Below are 17,482 nucleotides of genomic sequence, written 5' to 3' on the forward strand. Positions count from 1 at the left end.
CAACTCTATAATATTAAGTAAAAAAACCCTACAAGAACTTATTCTCAAAATTTAAAAAAATGCTATGGTCACAAAACAAAAATTACCAATATACTTCATGAACACTAAAAAGAAAAATTTATAGTCATCTAATTTGTAAGATCTAACGCTTACTACAGAATATTAAAAACTATCTTAAATCAAAATATATTTGAAAGAAATGTCAATATTTTTAGGGAGAACTTAGTTTTATCAGCTCACAAACAATCACAAAATACGTGGAATATTAGTACAAATAAAAGGCAAATAATAAACTGTAATTAGATTCTACAAACTCCACTATCAATAGTAATTCAAAAATCCAACTATTAAAACAGGAGCTATATGCAAAAAAAAAGACATTAAAAAACCAACATTATGAAGAAGCTTTTAGTCCTTATAAAATCTGCATTTGAATTGTGCCAGATTAATTGTGCCACAAAATGCTATTACAGAAAATGAGCATTATTCACCACTTTGAGTTTACTGGATTCAATAATAGGCTTTTCTGTTTAATATTAAAAGTGTGAGTATAGTTTACAAAGTCTTTAGAGAATTCTTTTCCAAATGTATTTCTGAAAAATGTGTAATTCTAGCAAATGGTACAGATCTGAGGCAATTTGTTGGTTAAGATTAAAGAACCAGGGCTGGGAAGTTGGCTCAGTGGTAGAGCGCTTGCCTTGCATGCCTGAGGCCCTGGGTTCGATTCCTCAGCACCACATAAGCAAAAAGAAAAAAGCCGGAAGTGGTGCTGTGGCTCAAGTGGTAGAGCACTAGCCTTGAGCTGAGGGACAGCGCTCAGGCCCAGAGTTCAGGACCCACGACCGGACCCAAAAAAGATTAAATAACCATAGTATAATGGTTTGATAACTTATATTCATAAAATAACATTTCAGTTAAAAGGGCAAAAAGTCAAGGGTGTTGATAACATTCACCTAATACAGATCATCCAAGGACTTTTTGAGGGTCTCTAAAACTTTTCTAAGGTCAAAACTATCTTCATAAAAATATTAAACTGTTAGGACGGTTTTTATACCTACAATCTCCAGTACTTGGGAAGGGAGGAGGGTCAGAGAAAGAAAGGAAAGGCGAGGAGAGGAGGATGGAGACAAGAAAGGGAAGAGGATGGAGAAAGAAAGAGGAAGAAGAGGTGAGAGAGAGGGAAAATAGGTGATAAAAAGACAAGAGTTCGTTTTTTTTTTGTTTTTTGGTTGGCCGTGAGGCTTGAACTTGGGAGAACTAGGCACTGTCCCTGAGCTTTTTTTGCTCAAGGCTACCACTCTGAGCCACACAGCACCACTTCCAGTTTTCTGGTGTATAACTGGAAGTAAGAGTCTCATAGACTGTCCTGCCTGGACTGGCACTGAACGCAATCGTCAGATCTCAGCCTTCTGAGTAGCAAGAATTACAGACATGAGCTACCAGCTACCAGCAAGGCAAGAGGTCTTAAAGAATGAGACTTTAGACATGGTGACTTCAAGAAGAAAAAAATCACTAGTGGGCATCAGGATAAAGGATTCCAATCTGCAAAATACTATTGTTAGAAAAAATCCTAAAGTATTATTTTCCTTCAGTATATTCTCTGTGAGTGAAAAGTTGTGTTCTCATCAATGTGGTTTATGATATCACTACAAATTTAGTACAGAAACAAATAAGAGAGCACAGTTTTTCCCTAGCAAGCCTGAGTAAAAATAACTACAAAAGTTCAAAACAAAACACTTGTAGTCACTAAACCCTTTTTTATGCTATAAAAATGGTGTTTTAAAAAGGTTTTATGTTAAAATGTAATGAGCAGGCTGGGAAGGTGGCTCAGTGGTAGAGCGCTTGCCTTGCATGCATGAGGCCCTGGGTTCGATTCCTCAGCACCACATAAGCGAAAAGAAAAAAGCTGGAAGTGGCGCTGTGGTTCAAGTGGTAGAGGGCTAGCCTTGAGCTGAAGAGCTGAGGGACAGCGCCCAGGCCCAGAGTTCAGGCCCCACAACCGGACCCAAAAAAATAAAAATAAATTAATTAATTAATTAAATGTAATGAGCACAAGCATTTCTAGCTTAATTAATCTTCTTAGTTTCTTAGTTTAAATTTCTCATAACAAAAAACCTATAATATCTATAAACTTTGGGGTCTGCAGTAATTTAGAGTATAAAAAGATCAAAAAGTCTGGGAAATGTTAATGTTAAAAAGTCAGAACAGCCAGGCACCGGTGGCTCTCGCCTGTAATCCTAGCTACTCAGGAGGCTGAGATCTGAGGATCACGGTTCAAAGCCAGCCTGGGCAGGAAAGTCCGTGAGATTCTTATCTCCAATAAACCACTCAAAAACAGGAAGTGGCGCTGTGGCACAAGTGGTAGAGTGCTCACCTTGAGCTGAAGAGCACAGGGACAGCAGCCAAGCCCCGAGTTCAAGCCCCATGACGATCAAAAAAAAAAAAAAAAAAAAAGTCAGAATACTAAGAGAAAACCTCTGAGATTGCAGATCTTTTAGTAAATGTAGAAAAAACCCAGATGTCGGCTGTTCCACTTCCTCTATCCCCATAGTATCATGAACCCCAAACAAAGAAAAATGTAGATGATATTTAATTTTACACCGTGAGTAATACTAAATAACTAGGTAAGACACTGATTTACATGCCAATAGTCTCTTATGAAGAAATCAACTTTCTTCTAAAAATGTAACCCTTACAAATTCAGCTTTAAAAGAAGGGATGTTTTATTTGTGGTCCAGAGTGGTTGGCTTACGCTTAATAAAACAATGAGTCTTTCAAATTAGGAAAATTCTACTTGCAGGCTCAAGTTCAACTTTTCCCAAGACTTACAGAATCAGTCACATGAGTTTTAATATAACTTAATGCAACAAGAAATGAATCTAATTAAACTTGCCTTCTATCATTATAAAAAAGGGAATACTAAACTATTATTAAAATAACAGTCTAAGTTATAAGTTCCTAAAAAACTATTAAATTATTTCAGCTGATTAAATCTTTTTTTTTAATTTTTGGCTAGTTCTGGGGCTTGAACTCTGAGCCTGGGCTCTGTCCATAAGTTTTTTTTTGCTCCAAGATAGCACTCCACAACTTGAACCACAGTGTCACTTATGGCTTTTTTTTTTTGAGTGTTTATGGACTTTCCTGCCAGGGCTGTCTTCAACCCAGGATCTTCTGATCTCAGCATTCTGAGTAGCTAAGGATTATAGGTTTGAGCCAATAGCACCTGGTTAAATTCTTCTTCCAGAAAAAAAGCAAACCAGACACAGATGGACAAATACTGCCTGATTCCACTTATGTAAGTACCTAGAATAAGCAAATTCAGAGAAATAAAATAGAATAGATGCCTGGAGATAAAAGGGAAGGAAAATTATTGCTTAAAAGACCTAAAGAGTAATAATAATGAAAAGATGACTATATATATATATATATATTTACTATATATTTTGTTACATGTATTACTATATATATTTGTTCCACTAGTCATCATTGTACTATATATACATAGATGAACCTTAAAGGGTTAAATCTTATTTTCTTAAATATGCAACAAAATTATTTTAAAAAGAAAAAAGCATTTAATAAGTACATTGTTTCTATTTCTAGAAAAGGCATGAAATCACACTAATACATTTTGGAAAAAGACAATACAATGGAATCTAACAAAAATTACCTTCTAAGAGAATATGATTAACCATATCATTAAACATTTTTGCATTTCCAGTGGTGTCTACCATTGCTGTTGGAAAAAGCTCTGTGTTCTTACAAATCAACCACAGCCAGAAACACTTTCTCCTCTCTAAATTACTAACAATTATTAAATTATTACATACACATTTCCAAATGACTGTTTGAGAGGAGACAAACCTTTCCTCTCTATCAACTATTTGACAGGAAAAGTCTTGGAAGAGAGCTGTTTCTATTACCTAATAACTGTAAGAACTATTTACACTTATGTGGTGAGCCATGTCTGTAAAGCTTCAAAAAGTATTTACTGTGAACTTAACTTTCAAGCCAGGGAATAGTTGAGAATGAGTAATTATGCTGATAAAGATGTAATGTAGGGAAAACCCTAGATGAATAGTCAATATATTTATAAAAATTCTGGTAGGATACTAAAATATGGGAATCATATATTGTCACTGTATTTGTCTCACATACAGAATTGTAATCTTAGCAAATTATGGACTAGCAACATCATTTTTAATCAAAAGAATGTTATGGCCACGCATCGGTGGCTCACGCCTGTAATCCTAGCTACTCAGAAGGCTGAGGATCCGGATCGGATCACGGTTCAAAGCCAGTTGGGCAGGAAAAATCTATAAGACTCTTATCTCCAATAAACCACTCAGAAAACTGAAGTAGTGCTATGGGTCAAGTGGTAGAGTGCTTGCCTTGAGCTGAAGAGCTGAGGGACAATGCCCAGGCCAAGAGTACAAGCCCCACGACTGATCAAAAATAAATAAATAAAGAGAATGTTAAAATACTCAACATTGTCCTCATAATCTGACTTCTAGAACTGAAACACCTTTGTATAACTGCAAAAATGTAAAATAATCAACATTTAAGATGGAGGGAAGATGGCAATGAAACAATAGAGACTCACCTAGCTCTCTCTAATCAAACAGAGATTTAGGGTCCTAACACACACTTCTCCCCAAAAGATCGACAACGTCCTACATATATACAGAGACTCATAGGAGTGGGGGGAAAAAACACCTTATTGTACACACGAGGATGGAAAATCAGGAAGAGCTCTACACCAACTCCCCATCCCACGCTGGCAGCTCCCCTCCAACCCTACCACAGGAGATCAGTACCAGTGGTGACTCACAGAGCTGGGCTTCCTCCGGCCTAAGACGACAAAGAGGCCAGAGCCCTTCCCCACGCCCCGACCCCCCTCCCCACATTGGCTTCCAGCAGGAGACCACCTGGACTCATACTGGGAGGGCATAAGGACCTTGCATCCTCCACAGTCCTAGCTATCAGCAGAGAAAAAGTGCCCCTTTGAAAACAACACAGACAAAATCCCAAGCACCTGTGGGAGCCTGCCCCTTCCGAATCCTCATGTCCATCTCAGAGATTTTCAGTTAGTCTTCACAAATACCCCACAGATCAGACCCAGTACCTGGCTGCTGGCCAATCCAAGCATGCTGTGCACAAGCGGGGGCCAAATGCCAGCCATCTGTGGGGCAAACCCCACAAGGACAAACTCCTGCATTCACTCAGGAGCCTGCCCTTCCGAAGCCGTTAGCCCTGCCTGGATGTCTTAATCTAGCCTTCCCAGCCCCCACTGTAGACTGGACCGAACTCCTTTCAGCCAGCCTAGGCCCAAGCTCATGCACAAAACCCTTGCTGGCCTGGAGACCCAGCATGGGCTAATCCACCAAGCGTGAGCTAGCTAGCCTGGGCCAAGTGCGGGCCACCACCTGTTGGGTACCAACAGGCCAAGCTCGGCCCACGGCCCTAACAATCCCTGAACCTAAATGCATAAATCACAATGAAAGATTACAAGATTCATGAACAATCAAGACAGCAAATACAAACACCAGAAACAATTCAGGGAAGGATCCCAGGGAGAGTGAAGAAGATATGGAGAACAACAAAAAAAAAAAGCCTAGTAGACAGGACCCAAGAAGAAACACTTCTAGACACATCATAGTAAAAACATTAAACTTGATATACAAGGAGTTCCTTCTCTGATTCTGCAGCATTTGAGATCAATATTGGGATGAAAGAAAATCGGAATCACTGCAGATCTTGCCACACAAACTCTCACACAAGGAGAGCCTGGAATGATAAAAATCCAAACCCTGAAGATCAAGAACTGCAAACCCAAACTGGTATATCCAGTAAAGCTATCATTTACATTTAATGGTGAAACTATACCTTTCATGATAAACAAAAATTAAAGGAACTTATGAACACCAAACCAGCATTACAAAGAATACTAAAGGAAGGTATACAATCCAAAGGAAACAATCAAAATCAAGGAAACACATCAGAGAAAATCACTAGAAGACCGATTTAATAAGCAAATGAAGAGGAAAGAAGCAAAATACAGAAAATCAAGAAAGTAGCAGGAAACATGACATATCTTTCTATAACAACCCTAAACATTAATGGACTCAACTCCCCAGTCAAAAGAAAAGAATACCAGATTAGATCAAAAAACAAGATTCACCCGTTTGTTGTCTCCAAGGGACCCATCTCACAAAGATAAAAACAAACTCTGAGTAAATGAATGGAAAAAGATCTTTCACTAAAATGTACCCTTTCACACCTTTCATTAAAATCAGTACAGACAGACATGGAAGGTTATTACATAGTAATAAAGGGAATGACCCATGAAGAGGAAATCACAGTGGTCAAATAATGGAGCACCTAAATACATTAAAGACACACTTTTAGACTTACAGAACAGGATAGATACAGTAAGAGTGGGAGATTTTAATACTGCTCTCACCAAAGGACAGGTCAAGCAAATGAAAGATAAAGAAGCTTCTAAACTAAATGACACCATAATCCAAATGGACTTAACAGACATCTACAGAGTATTTCACCAAACAATGACCCAATTTATATTCTTCTCAGCAGCCCATGAAGCATTCTCCAAAATCCTAGGCAAATACAAGAGGATTACCATAATTCCTTGCATCTAACCTGAAACTAGTTCTCAACAACAAAATATATCACTCAAATATACAGAGGCTGAATGACAATACTGAGTAACAGCTGGGTCACAGAAGAAATTAAGGAAGAGTATATGAGAAAGTTCTTACAAGTCAATGAAAATGAAAACACATCACAACAGAACCTCTGATACAGCAAAAGCAGTACTAAGAGGAAAGTTCGTAGCCCTAAGCAGACACACAAAGAAAACAGAAACAGCTCCAGTAAATAACCTCATGATACAACTAAAAATGCTAGAAAAACAAGAAAAAATATCCAATCTTATCTAAGACTAATAAACAAAGAGAGATAGCAAAAATTAGGGCAGAAATCAACAAAATAGAAACTAAAAAAACTACACATAAAATCAAGGAAACAAAAAGCTGTTCTTTTGAAAAAATAAGCAGAATTGACAGAGTACTATCGAGGCTAATGAGAAAAAGAAGAGAGGATATTCAAACCAAGAAGATCAGGGATGCCACAGGAAATATTACAACAAACTTCAAAGAAATCCAAATGATTATAAAAGACGACTTTCAAAACTTATACTCACTAAAGGAAAATCTAACAGAAATGGACAAATTTTTGGAAACATACAAACTGCCTAAACTGGACCAAGAAGATATAAACCAGCTAAACAGACCAATAACACATGAGATAGAGGAAGTAATCAAAGTCTCCCAACAAGGAAACTCTGCATTCACTGCTGAATTATCAGACTTTTAATATTCCTCAAGCTTTTTCCATGAAATAGAAGGAGAGGGAGCAATCTCAAACTCATTCTATGTAGTCAATATTATATTCAACCCCAAACCAGGCAAGAATCCAAGAAAAAAAAAAAGAACTACAGACCAGTTTTTTTGATAAACATACATGGAAAGTCCTCAATAAAATACTGGCCAACAGAATCCAGAAACAAATTTTTAAAAAATCATACAGTGGCTAGGAATGTGGCTTAGTGGTAAAGTGCTTGCATGCATGAAGCCCTAAATTCAATTCCTTAGTTCCACATAAATAGAAAAGGCCAGAAGTGGTGCTGTGGCTCAAGTAGTAGAGCACTAGCCTTGAGCAGAGAGGCTCAGGGACAGAACCCAGGCCCTGAGTTTAAGCCCCAGGACTGAAAAATAAAAAATAAAAAAACAAAAATTAAATTAAAAAAAATTAGACATCATGACCAAGTAGGCTTCACACAGATGCAAGGGCTGGTTTAATATACACAAATCAATAAATATAATTCACCATGTCAAGATGAATTCACCAAGAGTCAAGGACCAGAACCACCTGATCATTTCAACAGATGCAGAAAATACAAGATACATTCATGTTAAAAGCTTTATGGAGAAACCAGGAATACAAGAAACATTCCTTAAAATAACAAAGGCTATATGACAGACCAACAGCCAACACCATACTAAATGGGGGGAAAATTAAAACATTTCCCCTAAAATCAGGAACAAGGCAAAGATACCCACCCTCTCTCCTCTTAATATAGTTCTGGAATCCTTAGCCAAAGCAGTAAGTCAAGAAAAGGACATAAAGAGGATTCACCTAGGGAAAGAAGAAATTAAACTACCCCTATTAGCAAAGAGACAGGATGCAAAATCAACCCACAAAACTTAGTAGCCTTTTTGTGCGTCAACAATGTACAAGCAGAAAGGAAAATTAAAAACAACCCAATTGGCAATAGCCTCAAAAAAAAAAAAAAAAACTTAAGAATTAACCTAACCAAAGATGTAAAAAATCTTTATAGTGAAAACTATAAAAATCTGAAGAAAAAAATCAAAGAAGACATCAGGAAATGGAAAGACCTTCCATACTGCTAAAAATAATACACAAATTCAATACAATCCCACTAAAATCCCTATGACATTCTTTACTGAAATACGGAAAAATAATCCAAAAATTCATATGGAACAACAAAAGATCTAGAGTAGCCAAAGCAATTATAGGCAAAAAAAAAAAAAAAAAAGCAGGCAGTATCACAATACCAGATTTCAAACACAGGCTAGAATCAATGAAATAGACTAGAAGACACAGAAATAAAACCATACACTTACAGTCACCATTTGTTTGGCATTATTGACAAATATGCCAAATACATACAGTGGAAAAAAGATAGCCTCTTTTCTTTTTTTTTTTTTGCCAGTCCTAGAGCTTGAACTCAGGGCCTGGACACTGTCCCTGAGCTTCTTTTGCTCAAGGATAGCACTCTATCACTTGAGCCACAGTGCCACTTTTGGTTTTTTCTGTTTATGTGGTATTGAGGAATCAAACCCATGGCTTCATGCATGCTAGGCAAGCAAGCACTCTACCACTAAGCCACATTCCCAACCCAAACATACCTCTCTCTTCAACAGTTGGTGATGGAAAAACTGAACAGCCATATGCACTAAAAGTGGATCCCTGCTTATCACCATGTAGTAACATCAATTAAAAGTGGATCAAAGACCTCAATGTCAGGGACCAAAACTCTGAAACTACTTCGAAATAGAGGAGAAATATTAGAACTTACAGGTATAGACAGGAACTTCTTGAAGAGTCCCAGGGGCACAACAGATAGGAGAGAGACTTGACAAGTAGGATTACATTTAAAATAAAAAGTTTCTGCACAGGTAAGGGCACTGTTAGTGAACTAGAAAGACAGCCAACAGGCTGGGAGACAATCTTTACTAGCAGTACATCAGCCAAAGGCTTAATACCCCATATATACAAGGAGCTCAAGAAACTAATCACTTCCGAACTTAATATCTAATTACTAAAAGGGCAAGAGAGCTAAAGGGAGACTTCTCAGAAGAAGAAAGAAGAATGGCAAAGAAACACATGAGGAAATGCTCATCATCCCTCCCCATAAAGGAAATGCAAATCAAAACAACCCTGAGATTCCATCTAACCCCAGTCAGAATTGGCCAACATTGTGAATTCAAACAACAAATGCTGGTGGGGATATGGGGATAAAGGAACCCTACTTCATTGCTGGTGGGAATGTAAACTAGTATAATCACTTTGGAGAGCAGTTTGAGGTTCCTCAAAAAACTAAACATAGATTCCCTATGATCCACCCATACCATTCCTAGGCATCTACCCTGAGTATCATGAACCAGGATATAGTAAGGACACCTAAACATCCATGTTCATTGCAGCACTATTCATAATTGCCAAGATATGGAAATAACCTAGATATCCCACAATAGATATGTGGATCCAAAAAGTGTGATACCTATATACAAAGGAATTTTACACAGCTAGCTCAAAGAATAAAATAATGTCATTTGAAGGGGAATGGACGGAACTTGAAGAAATCATGTTAAGCAAGGTAAGCCAAGATCAGAGACAAATGGAGAATGTTCTCCATTTGTTAGATCTAAAAGTTAGATCTAAAATGCACTGGGATATGACAAATTACACAGGATTCTAGGTACTTTTATATAAAGCTGTACAATACCCAAGCACCTCTTCATATGTCTACAAAACAATATACATACCAAAACAAACTCCAACAATATGGAAACAAAGGCCTCTTTTCTTAATTTGTTTTATCTTTTGTTGATGAGTCTGAATTCTTTACATTATATACAGTATATTTATGTGCATATCTGTAGAAGGGTGGGGGGAAGGCAGAGAACCCAAGGAAAAACACAATTTAAACGTGGAGATGGAAGGGAGAGAATGGGAGAGAAAGATGGAGCAGATGACACTGTACTAAAGGAAATGTACTCATTACCTGATGTATGTATATGTAACCCCTCTGCATATTACCTCTTATAATAACAATAAAGCAAATTAATTTTTTTTAACCAACATTTAAGACAGGCACTGGTGGCTCAGGCTTAAAATCCTAGCTACTCAAGAGAATGAGATCTCAGGATCATGGTTCAAAGCCAACACAGACAGGAAAGTCCTAAGACTCTTATCTCTAATTAAACACACACACACACACACACACACACACACACACACACACACACGCACGCACGCACGCACGCACGCACGCACTAACATAGAGCAGAAAAGGTCAGGGGCAGTGCCCTTTACATTTCAAAGAAAGCAAAAGATTAAAGGCAATATCTTTTAAGGCAATAGGCAAAGACTCCCCCTTCAGTCATGCCTTTCACTTTTTAGTTGCTTTTGATTCCCAATGTAATTTAATTTGCAACAAACTACAGAATACAGTGTAGTCATGTAGCAAATGACAACTGAATATATAGTTTTTAGCAGGGCCTACATTATGTCTATGAAGCCATATTGCTATTTAGAGGTAATGTAAGTTTTGATTGAACATACCACCTGATAATCTGAAAACTATTTTTGGTATTACAAAAACATTAAATATGTAGTTAATTAGCTAACATATTAAGGGAATGCTGAGTACACACAGCACTATTATAAGAAAACATAAAATATACTATTCCTTCTCTCCAAAAGCTCATAGTTAGCAAAAATATATAGTTCTTCAGACAGTCCCAACTTAGAATTTTTTTTTAATATCACTTTGAAAACACCCTCCCCTACCATAAACACCACAGTTAGGTACTATTTTCAGGATTACAATTCATTTGAATATATTTCCTTCAATATTGACATGGCAGCAGCAAAACATAATTCATGAATAAGCATCAAAGGAAACCTAGAGAGGGATCATGGAGCTTAACACTAAGATAAATACATTAAGCAACAACAACAACAAAAACCAATCAATTGAACTACAATATAATGCCATCAGCAATTCATACATCACTCAAAGATGTTATAAGACATGGAGTAATCTTAACATTTTGGAAAAGTAAACTTTCACATAAATGCCATTGACAATCAGAAATATTCTAGTTGGTTTTTTTTTCCATTAAATCACATCACTTTTCCCCAATCTTAATATAAAAAAAGCTGGTAATAGACATAAAATTGTCAGCCATTTGAACATACTAATACTTAAATCAGAAAAATAAGAAAGAAAAATCTGTCATTTGCAAAGTGAACCAGGGCAGGTATAGAGGAATACTCTACAATATCTCTTATATGTAAAATATTTAAAAAGTAGAGAGCAGAATGGAGATGAGGTACTAGTGGTTGGTATGAGAGTGGAAATGGAACCTTTTGATCAAAGTGATACACAATTTCTGTTAGAAAGAAAAATTAGTTTTAGAGAACTAATGTACAGAACAGTTAACCATAGCAAATAACTATATATTTCAAAGTTGATATGGAATATTCTCATTACAAAACCTGGTGAGAATGTGAGGTGATATACTTGTTAACTAGCTTAAAATCATTACATAATGTAAATACATAACACATCATAATGTATCCCATAAACATGAACAATTATCAATTAAAAATAACTAAGATATTTAAAGTTCTTAAAAAAGAAATCTTTTTTCAAATCTTCTTTAGGTTTAAAATAGTTTAAAAAGATTATAAGGAAATTCAGAATTAGGACTACTATCACAAACATTTATTTTTATTTTTTATTTTTTGTTTTTGGGGTCCGGTCGTGGGGCCTGAACTCTGGGCCTGGGCGCTGTCCCTCAGCTCTTCAGCTCAAGGCTAGCACTCTACCACCACTTGAGCCATAGCGCCACTTCTGGCTTTTTTCTTTTTGCTTATGTGGTGCTGGGGAATCGAACCCAGGGCCTCATGCATACAAGGCAAGCGCTCTACCACTGAGCCACCTTCCCAGCCCACATTTATCATTTTTAATCTCACTAATCAAATAATCAAAAAATATTTTCCAAATCTTTTTTTTCAGAGGATAAGGATTCACTTATGAATTATTTTAAGTCTTGGTTATGAACATTAAGTCCTCTACCATTTGGTTAATTCTGAACATAGTAAAGACACAAGAACCAGGTTCAATCCCAACCTACAAATGGTCTGCACTCAAATGAGCAGTTTCAAGTCATTAAACTTTAGAAATAATATTAACTGGCAGAGAGGCACACACCTCAACTATTTCACTCTTCCTCCATTTTCAGACAAAAGATTTTTCTAAGCCAGGAATCAGTTTTTGTAACACTGTTTTCATCTTTGTGGGAGTTGAGTTGATAATGAAAGGAAATCAAAGGTGTTGAGGATGAAGAGAAAATAGCTGACATTTAGAGGGCAAGGATGAACTTATTAGGTAAGAACACAATAGGAAGACTATTATCTGGCTTTTTACTCTGGTCACAATGGGCACTACAAAGCAAAGTGGCTCTCTCGCAAAGTAGAGTAAGAGTACGTGGGTTTTTAGAATAAAATGCTTTAAAACCAGAATTCCTAATTTCTCCCTATAATTCGGATTAAAACTAGCTGCTAACTTCGATCATTTGCTACTGACACTCTCCTTGGGAAGAAATAACTACACACTTAATCTTGTTAGTTTCATAAAAATCCCATTAAGAGGAACAAATATTGAAAACTTACTGGAAGAAAAAATTTAAAGCCACCAAATAAAAGATTAAAGTATAAATAAAAATAAAAGTAGGGGATTTTTTTCTTAAGAATAAAAAGTAATTTAAAAATGTGATAAAAGTATCTTTAATTTTTTTTCAAAAACAAGTTAACATATTGCTAACAATTCAGTATGGATTTATACATACACCAATAGCAACTTTAGTTTCAGGACTACTACCATATTTTTGTTCAGTTTTAGTATCTATATATTCTTTATTGTAGAATATTGTCTCTGTTCTGTTGAAATAGAAAGGCATGTGTAATCTATTTTGCTGTGAATCTGTTAAAGACAAAATAATTATCATAACTACAACTTTTAATTCAATGCAATTACTCCTAATATTTTGAGAATATACTTTCACTATTAAACTAAAAAAATTTTTTTAACTGAAAATTGTTAAAAAGTTATTTGCTTCCAAAAATCAAATACCTTTTTTTACTATTTACCTGGTGGTGGGATCAGAGGTGGAGCAGTGCTGACAGTTGGAGGAGGTGGAAGAAAGGGGGGCGGAGGAAGATGGGTAGGAGGAGCTCCTGGAGGGAAAAATGGAGGTGGTTTGCTAAAATTGTTGTCTACTTCAGTAGCAGATCTTTCAGAAAGGACCTAAAATTAGAGCACAGCAAATGAGAAAGTTGAGTAAATGTTATTTATCTAAACTTAATCTTAATAAATTATTTCATTTAGCCTAAGCAATAAATTAAATAATTTAATTCAAATACATGTTTTTAGAGATAGTATTTCTTTGTGTTACATGTTTACATATGCATATATGAGCCTACACTCATACTTCTTTAAATGTTCATATTCAAAGGTTAAAGAAAATAACTGCATTATCACCAAGAAAAGGTACTGAGAGATAATAACACTTCAAATAAAAAACAAATACCTTACAAATATAATGCAATAAATACTGTATTTCTATCCCAACCAAAGTTAAAGCATTTAAGTTAAAACAATGTAATCACTAACCATATAGATACAGCCCTAAGAAATTAACACAACATTCAAACATTCACTGTGCCAATCAATGTGTCACAACCATGCAGCAAGGTAAGAGACTACAATGCTTCCAACAATTGGTTCCAAGTAGCAGGCAGTTAAGACTTTTTAAGTGAACCATGTAACTTTGACAGCAAAGATTTATACTGTAAAAGTAAAATAGTGTGAACAGGCAAGAGACAGGCACCCTACAGAAGCACCTTCAACTTAATGAAATATAACACCCCCCATATTGGCACCGAGAAATCTGGACCTTTTATTTGTTTATTTATTTATTTTTGGGTCCGGTCATGGGGCCTGAACTCTGGGCCTGGGTGCTGTCCCTCAGCTCTTCAGCTCAAGGCTAGCGCTCTACCACTTGAGCCACAGCACCACTTCCGGTTTTTTTTTCTTTTTGTTTATGTGGTGCTGAGGAATCGAACGCAGGGGCTCATGCATGCAAGGCAAGCACTCTACCACTAAGTCACCTTCCCAGCCCAAATCTGGACCTTTTAAAAGTCACCTGAGATACTCAGATGCGCAATTACATTTGGGAAGTAGTTTAAAACGTCAAATTAATGCTGTAAATTTATATGTCTTTAATCCTTGATGACTAAAGCACATCACTTAAACATGTAATTTCTCTTTGTATTAAGATTTTCAATACACCAATATGTAAATTTTAATAAGGTTTCTACTCAATATCTTAAAACTCAGAAACAATTATTTTTTAAGAGCATGGCACGTTAGTAACAGAAGAAAAAGCAATTATCCTTAAAGATATAAAAATGTTAAAACATCTTAATGTAACACATTTACATAATTAGTGTCAAAACAATTTTGATTTTGTGTGTATGTGTGTGTGTTATAAGTATGCAAGTTCTTGGGGGGGGAGGGGGGAGGCTGGGAAGGGATGTGAAGGGTAAACAAAGGAGGATGCTGCAATGCTTGGTAAGAAATGTATGCATTATCCTGCCCATGTAATTGTAACTCCTCTGTACAGTATGTTCACAAATAAAATTAAATTAAATTAAAAAAAAATAAGTATGCAAGTTCTGGGTTAACTCTGGGCCTGGGCAATGTCTTTGAGCTTTTGTGCTGGAGGCTATTCTACCACCTGAGACAAGCTCTGCTCCCTGCTATTGAAGATAAGAGTCTCTTGGACTTTCCTGCCTGGGCTGGCTTCTACCTATGATTCTCAGATCTCAGCCCACTGAGTAGCTAGGATTACAGGTATCTATCTGCCAGCAACTGGCTCATTTTGACTTTTTTTCTTTTGGTCAGTCATGGGCCCTGAACTCGACTGGGCGCTGTCCCTGAGCTCTTCAGCTCAAGGTTAGTGCTCTACCACTTGAGCCACAGCACCACTTCTGGTTTTCTGGTGGTTTATTGGAGTCTCATGGACTTTCCTGTCCGGGATGGCTTTGAACCTTGATCCTCAGATCTCAGCCTCCTGAATAGCTAGGATTACTGGGCACCATTTCAACATTTTTAAGGTATCCAGACAAAGAAATAATGAAAAAATATGGCCAAGAGAAACAGTTGGCAATGTCAGTTACTGAATTCTATTCACCTAATAACAAATGAATTCTAGCCATGCCCCAGTGGTTCATACCTATAATCCTAGCTTTTCAGCAGGCTGAGATCTGAGAATCCTGGTACAAAGCTAGCACAGGCAGAGAAGAGTCTCTAATCTCCAATTAACTACCAAAAAGCTAAAGCTGTAGCTCAAGTGACAGAGCACTAACCTTGGGGAAAAAAAGTTTAGGGACAGTTCCCAAGCTCTGAGTTTAAACCCATGGACAGGCACAAAAAAGGAAAAAACTACAAAAAATTAACAAAGGAGTTCTATTTTACTCAGAAAAGGAAGATACATAAATGATGATTTATACAATGGGACTATCATAAAAAGACTTTAAAACCATATTTTTTAAATGTCGGAAAATATGAATAATTTTACATGAACAAAAGGATACACAAAACAACAAAAACCCAATTTTGCTAAGTAGCACGAATTGTAATAGAAGTTAAAATGTGACATGTAAGTGGTAGAATTATTAGTGAACCTACTTACTAAGTTTCTAACAAGGAAAAAGAAAACTCTAGGAGAAACCCAGAGATTATAACCTGTATATTGCTGTTTTCATTTGCACGTCTCCTTCCTTCTACTCGACTAATAGTTATAGTCTGACCAATTACATCAATTGCTCCAGGTAATCTCCTAAAACAAAAAATGGATCAATTCAGATGTTTGAAAAGCAGTATTTAGTAGAAATAAAAACTAAAATTCTTTGTAATATATTAAAAAATACTAATAATTCAAAGATTTAACTCATTACTTTGGATTGTAATTTTTTTATTAAGCTAGAACCAACACATTCAGAAATAATCATGATGTTAAAATTTAAGTATCTGTATGACTTTTCTTCTAAATAAACTAATTTTAAGTAATCTAGTATTAGATACATCATTAAGGAACTGAATCAGATAGCAAATGTTAGTCAAACAAGTATTAGTCTAGGTAATAATTATTCTAGTGTAATTTATAACACATACCAGAATTATATTACAGAAACTTTTAAGTTTCCCCAACAAGGCTTCAGAAAAATAATGCTCACTTTGACAAATATAGAACATATAGAATAATTTTTCTTGGTGCATATTTGTTAGTCATGTCAAAGTCAGGATTCAGAATAGGGTCATTAATCTATGTAATAAACAGCAAAATTCATTTTCAAACCTGAAATTTTTAATGCTAAAGACCTCTTTCCTCTTTGAACTATGTTTACTTTCAGCAAGCTAACTCATCTTTGAGAAATTTAAAAGTTGGCCTCAAATGAACCTTTAAACATATCACAAATAATTTTTTTTTTTTTTTTGGTTCATCCTGGGTCTTGATCTCTGGGCTTCAGCACTGTCCCTAAGCTCTTCAGCTCCAGGCCAGTGCTCTACTACTTTAGCTACAGCACAGCTTCCAGATTTCTGGTGGTTAATTGGAGATAAGAGTCTCTCAGACTTGGGACAGGAAAGTCCATGAGACTCTTATTTCCTACTAACCACCAGAAAACCAGAAGTGGAGCAGTAGCTCAAAGTGTAGAGTGCTAGCCTTGAGTGAAAAAGCTCAGGGACAGCGCACAGGTCCTGAATTCAAGCCACACAAAAGTGAAAAAAGAAAAGCCGGGCGCTGGTATAATCCTAACTATAATCCTAACTACGAAGGAGGCTGAGATCTGAGGATCATGGTTCAAAGCCAGCCTGGGCAGGAAAGTCTGTGAGACTCATATCTCCAATAAACCACCAGAAAACCAGAAGTAGTGCCATGGCTCAAGTGGATCAAGAGTGCTCACCTTGAGCTAAAGAGCTGAGGGACAAGCCCAGGCCCAGAGTTCAAGCCCCATGACCGAC

General features: G+C 36.4%; 1 protein-coding gene across 14 annotated transcripts in view; it reads right to left on the bottom strand.

The window, feature by feature from the left end:
• Fip1l1 (factor interacting with PAPOLA and CPSF1) overlaps positions 1–17,482 on the bottom strand; it is a 61,415-nt gene that overhangs the window by 18,827 nt on the left and 25,106 nt on the right. For all 14 annotated transcript variants that reach the window (XM_070013127.1, XM_070013138.1, XM_070013137.1 and 11 more), the window contains 2 exons: positions 16,205–16,298; positions 13,546–13,702 (listed from right to left, as the gene is read on the bottom strand). In XM_070013127.1, the coding sequence (XP_069869228.1) occupies positions 13,546–13,702; positions 16,205–16,298 (251 nt within the window). The remainder of the gene's footprint in view (positions 1–13,545; positions 13,703–16,204; positions 16,299–17,482) is intronic.

Source organism: Dipodomys merriami, unplaced genomic scaffold (assembly GCF_024711535.1).
Source record: "Dipodomys merriami isolate MVZ:Mamm:240054 unplaced genomic scaffold, mDipMer1.0.p SCAF_9, whole genome shotgun sequence".
Lineage (NCBI taxonomy): Eukaryota > Metazoa > Chordata > Mammalia > Rodentia > Heteromyidae > Dipodomys > Dipodomys merriami.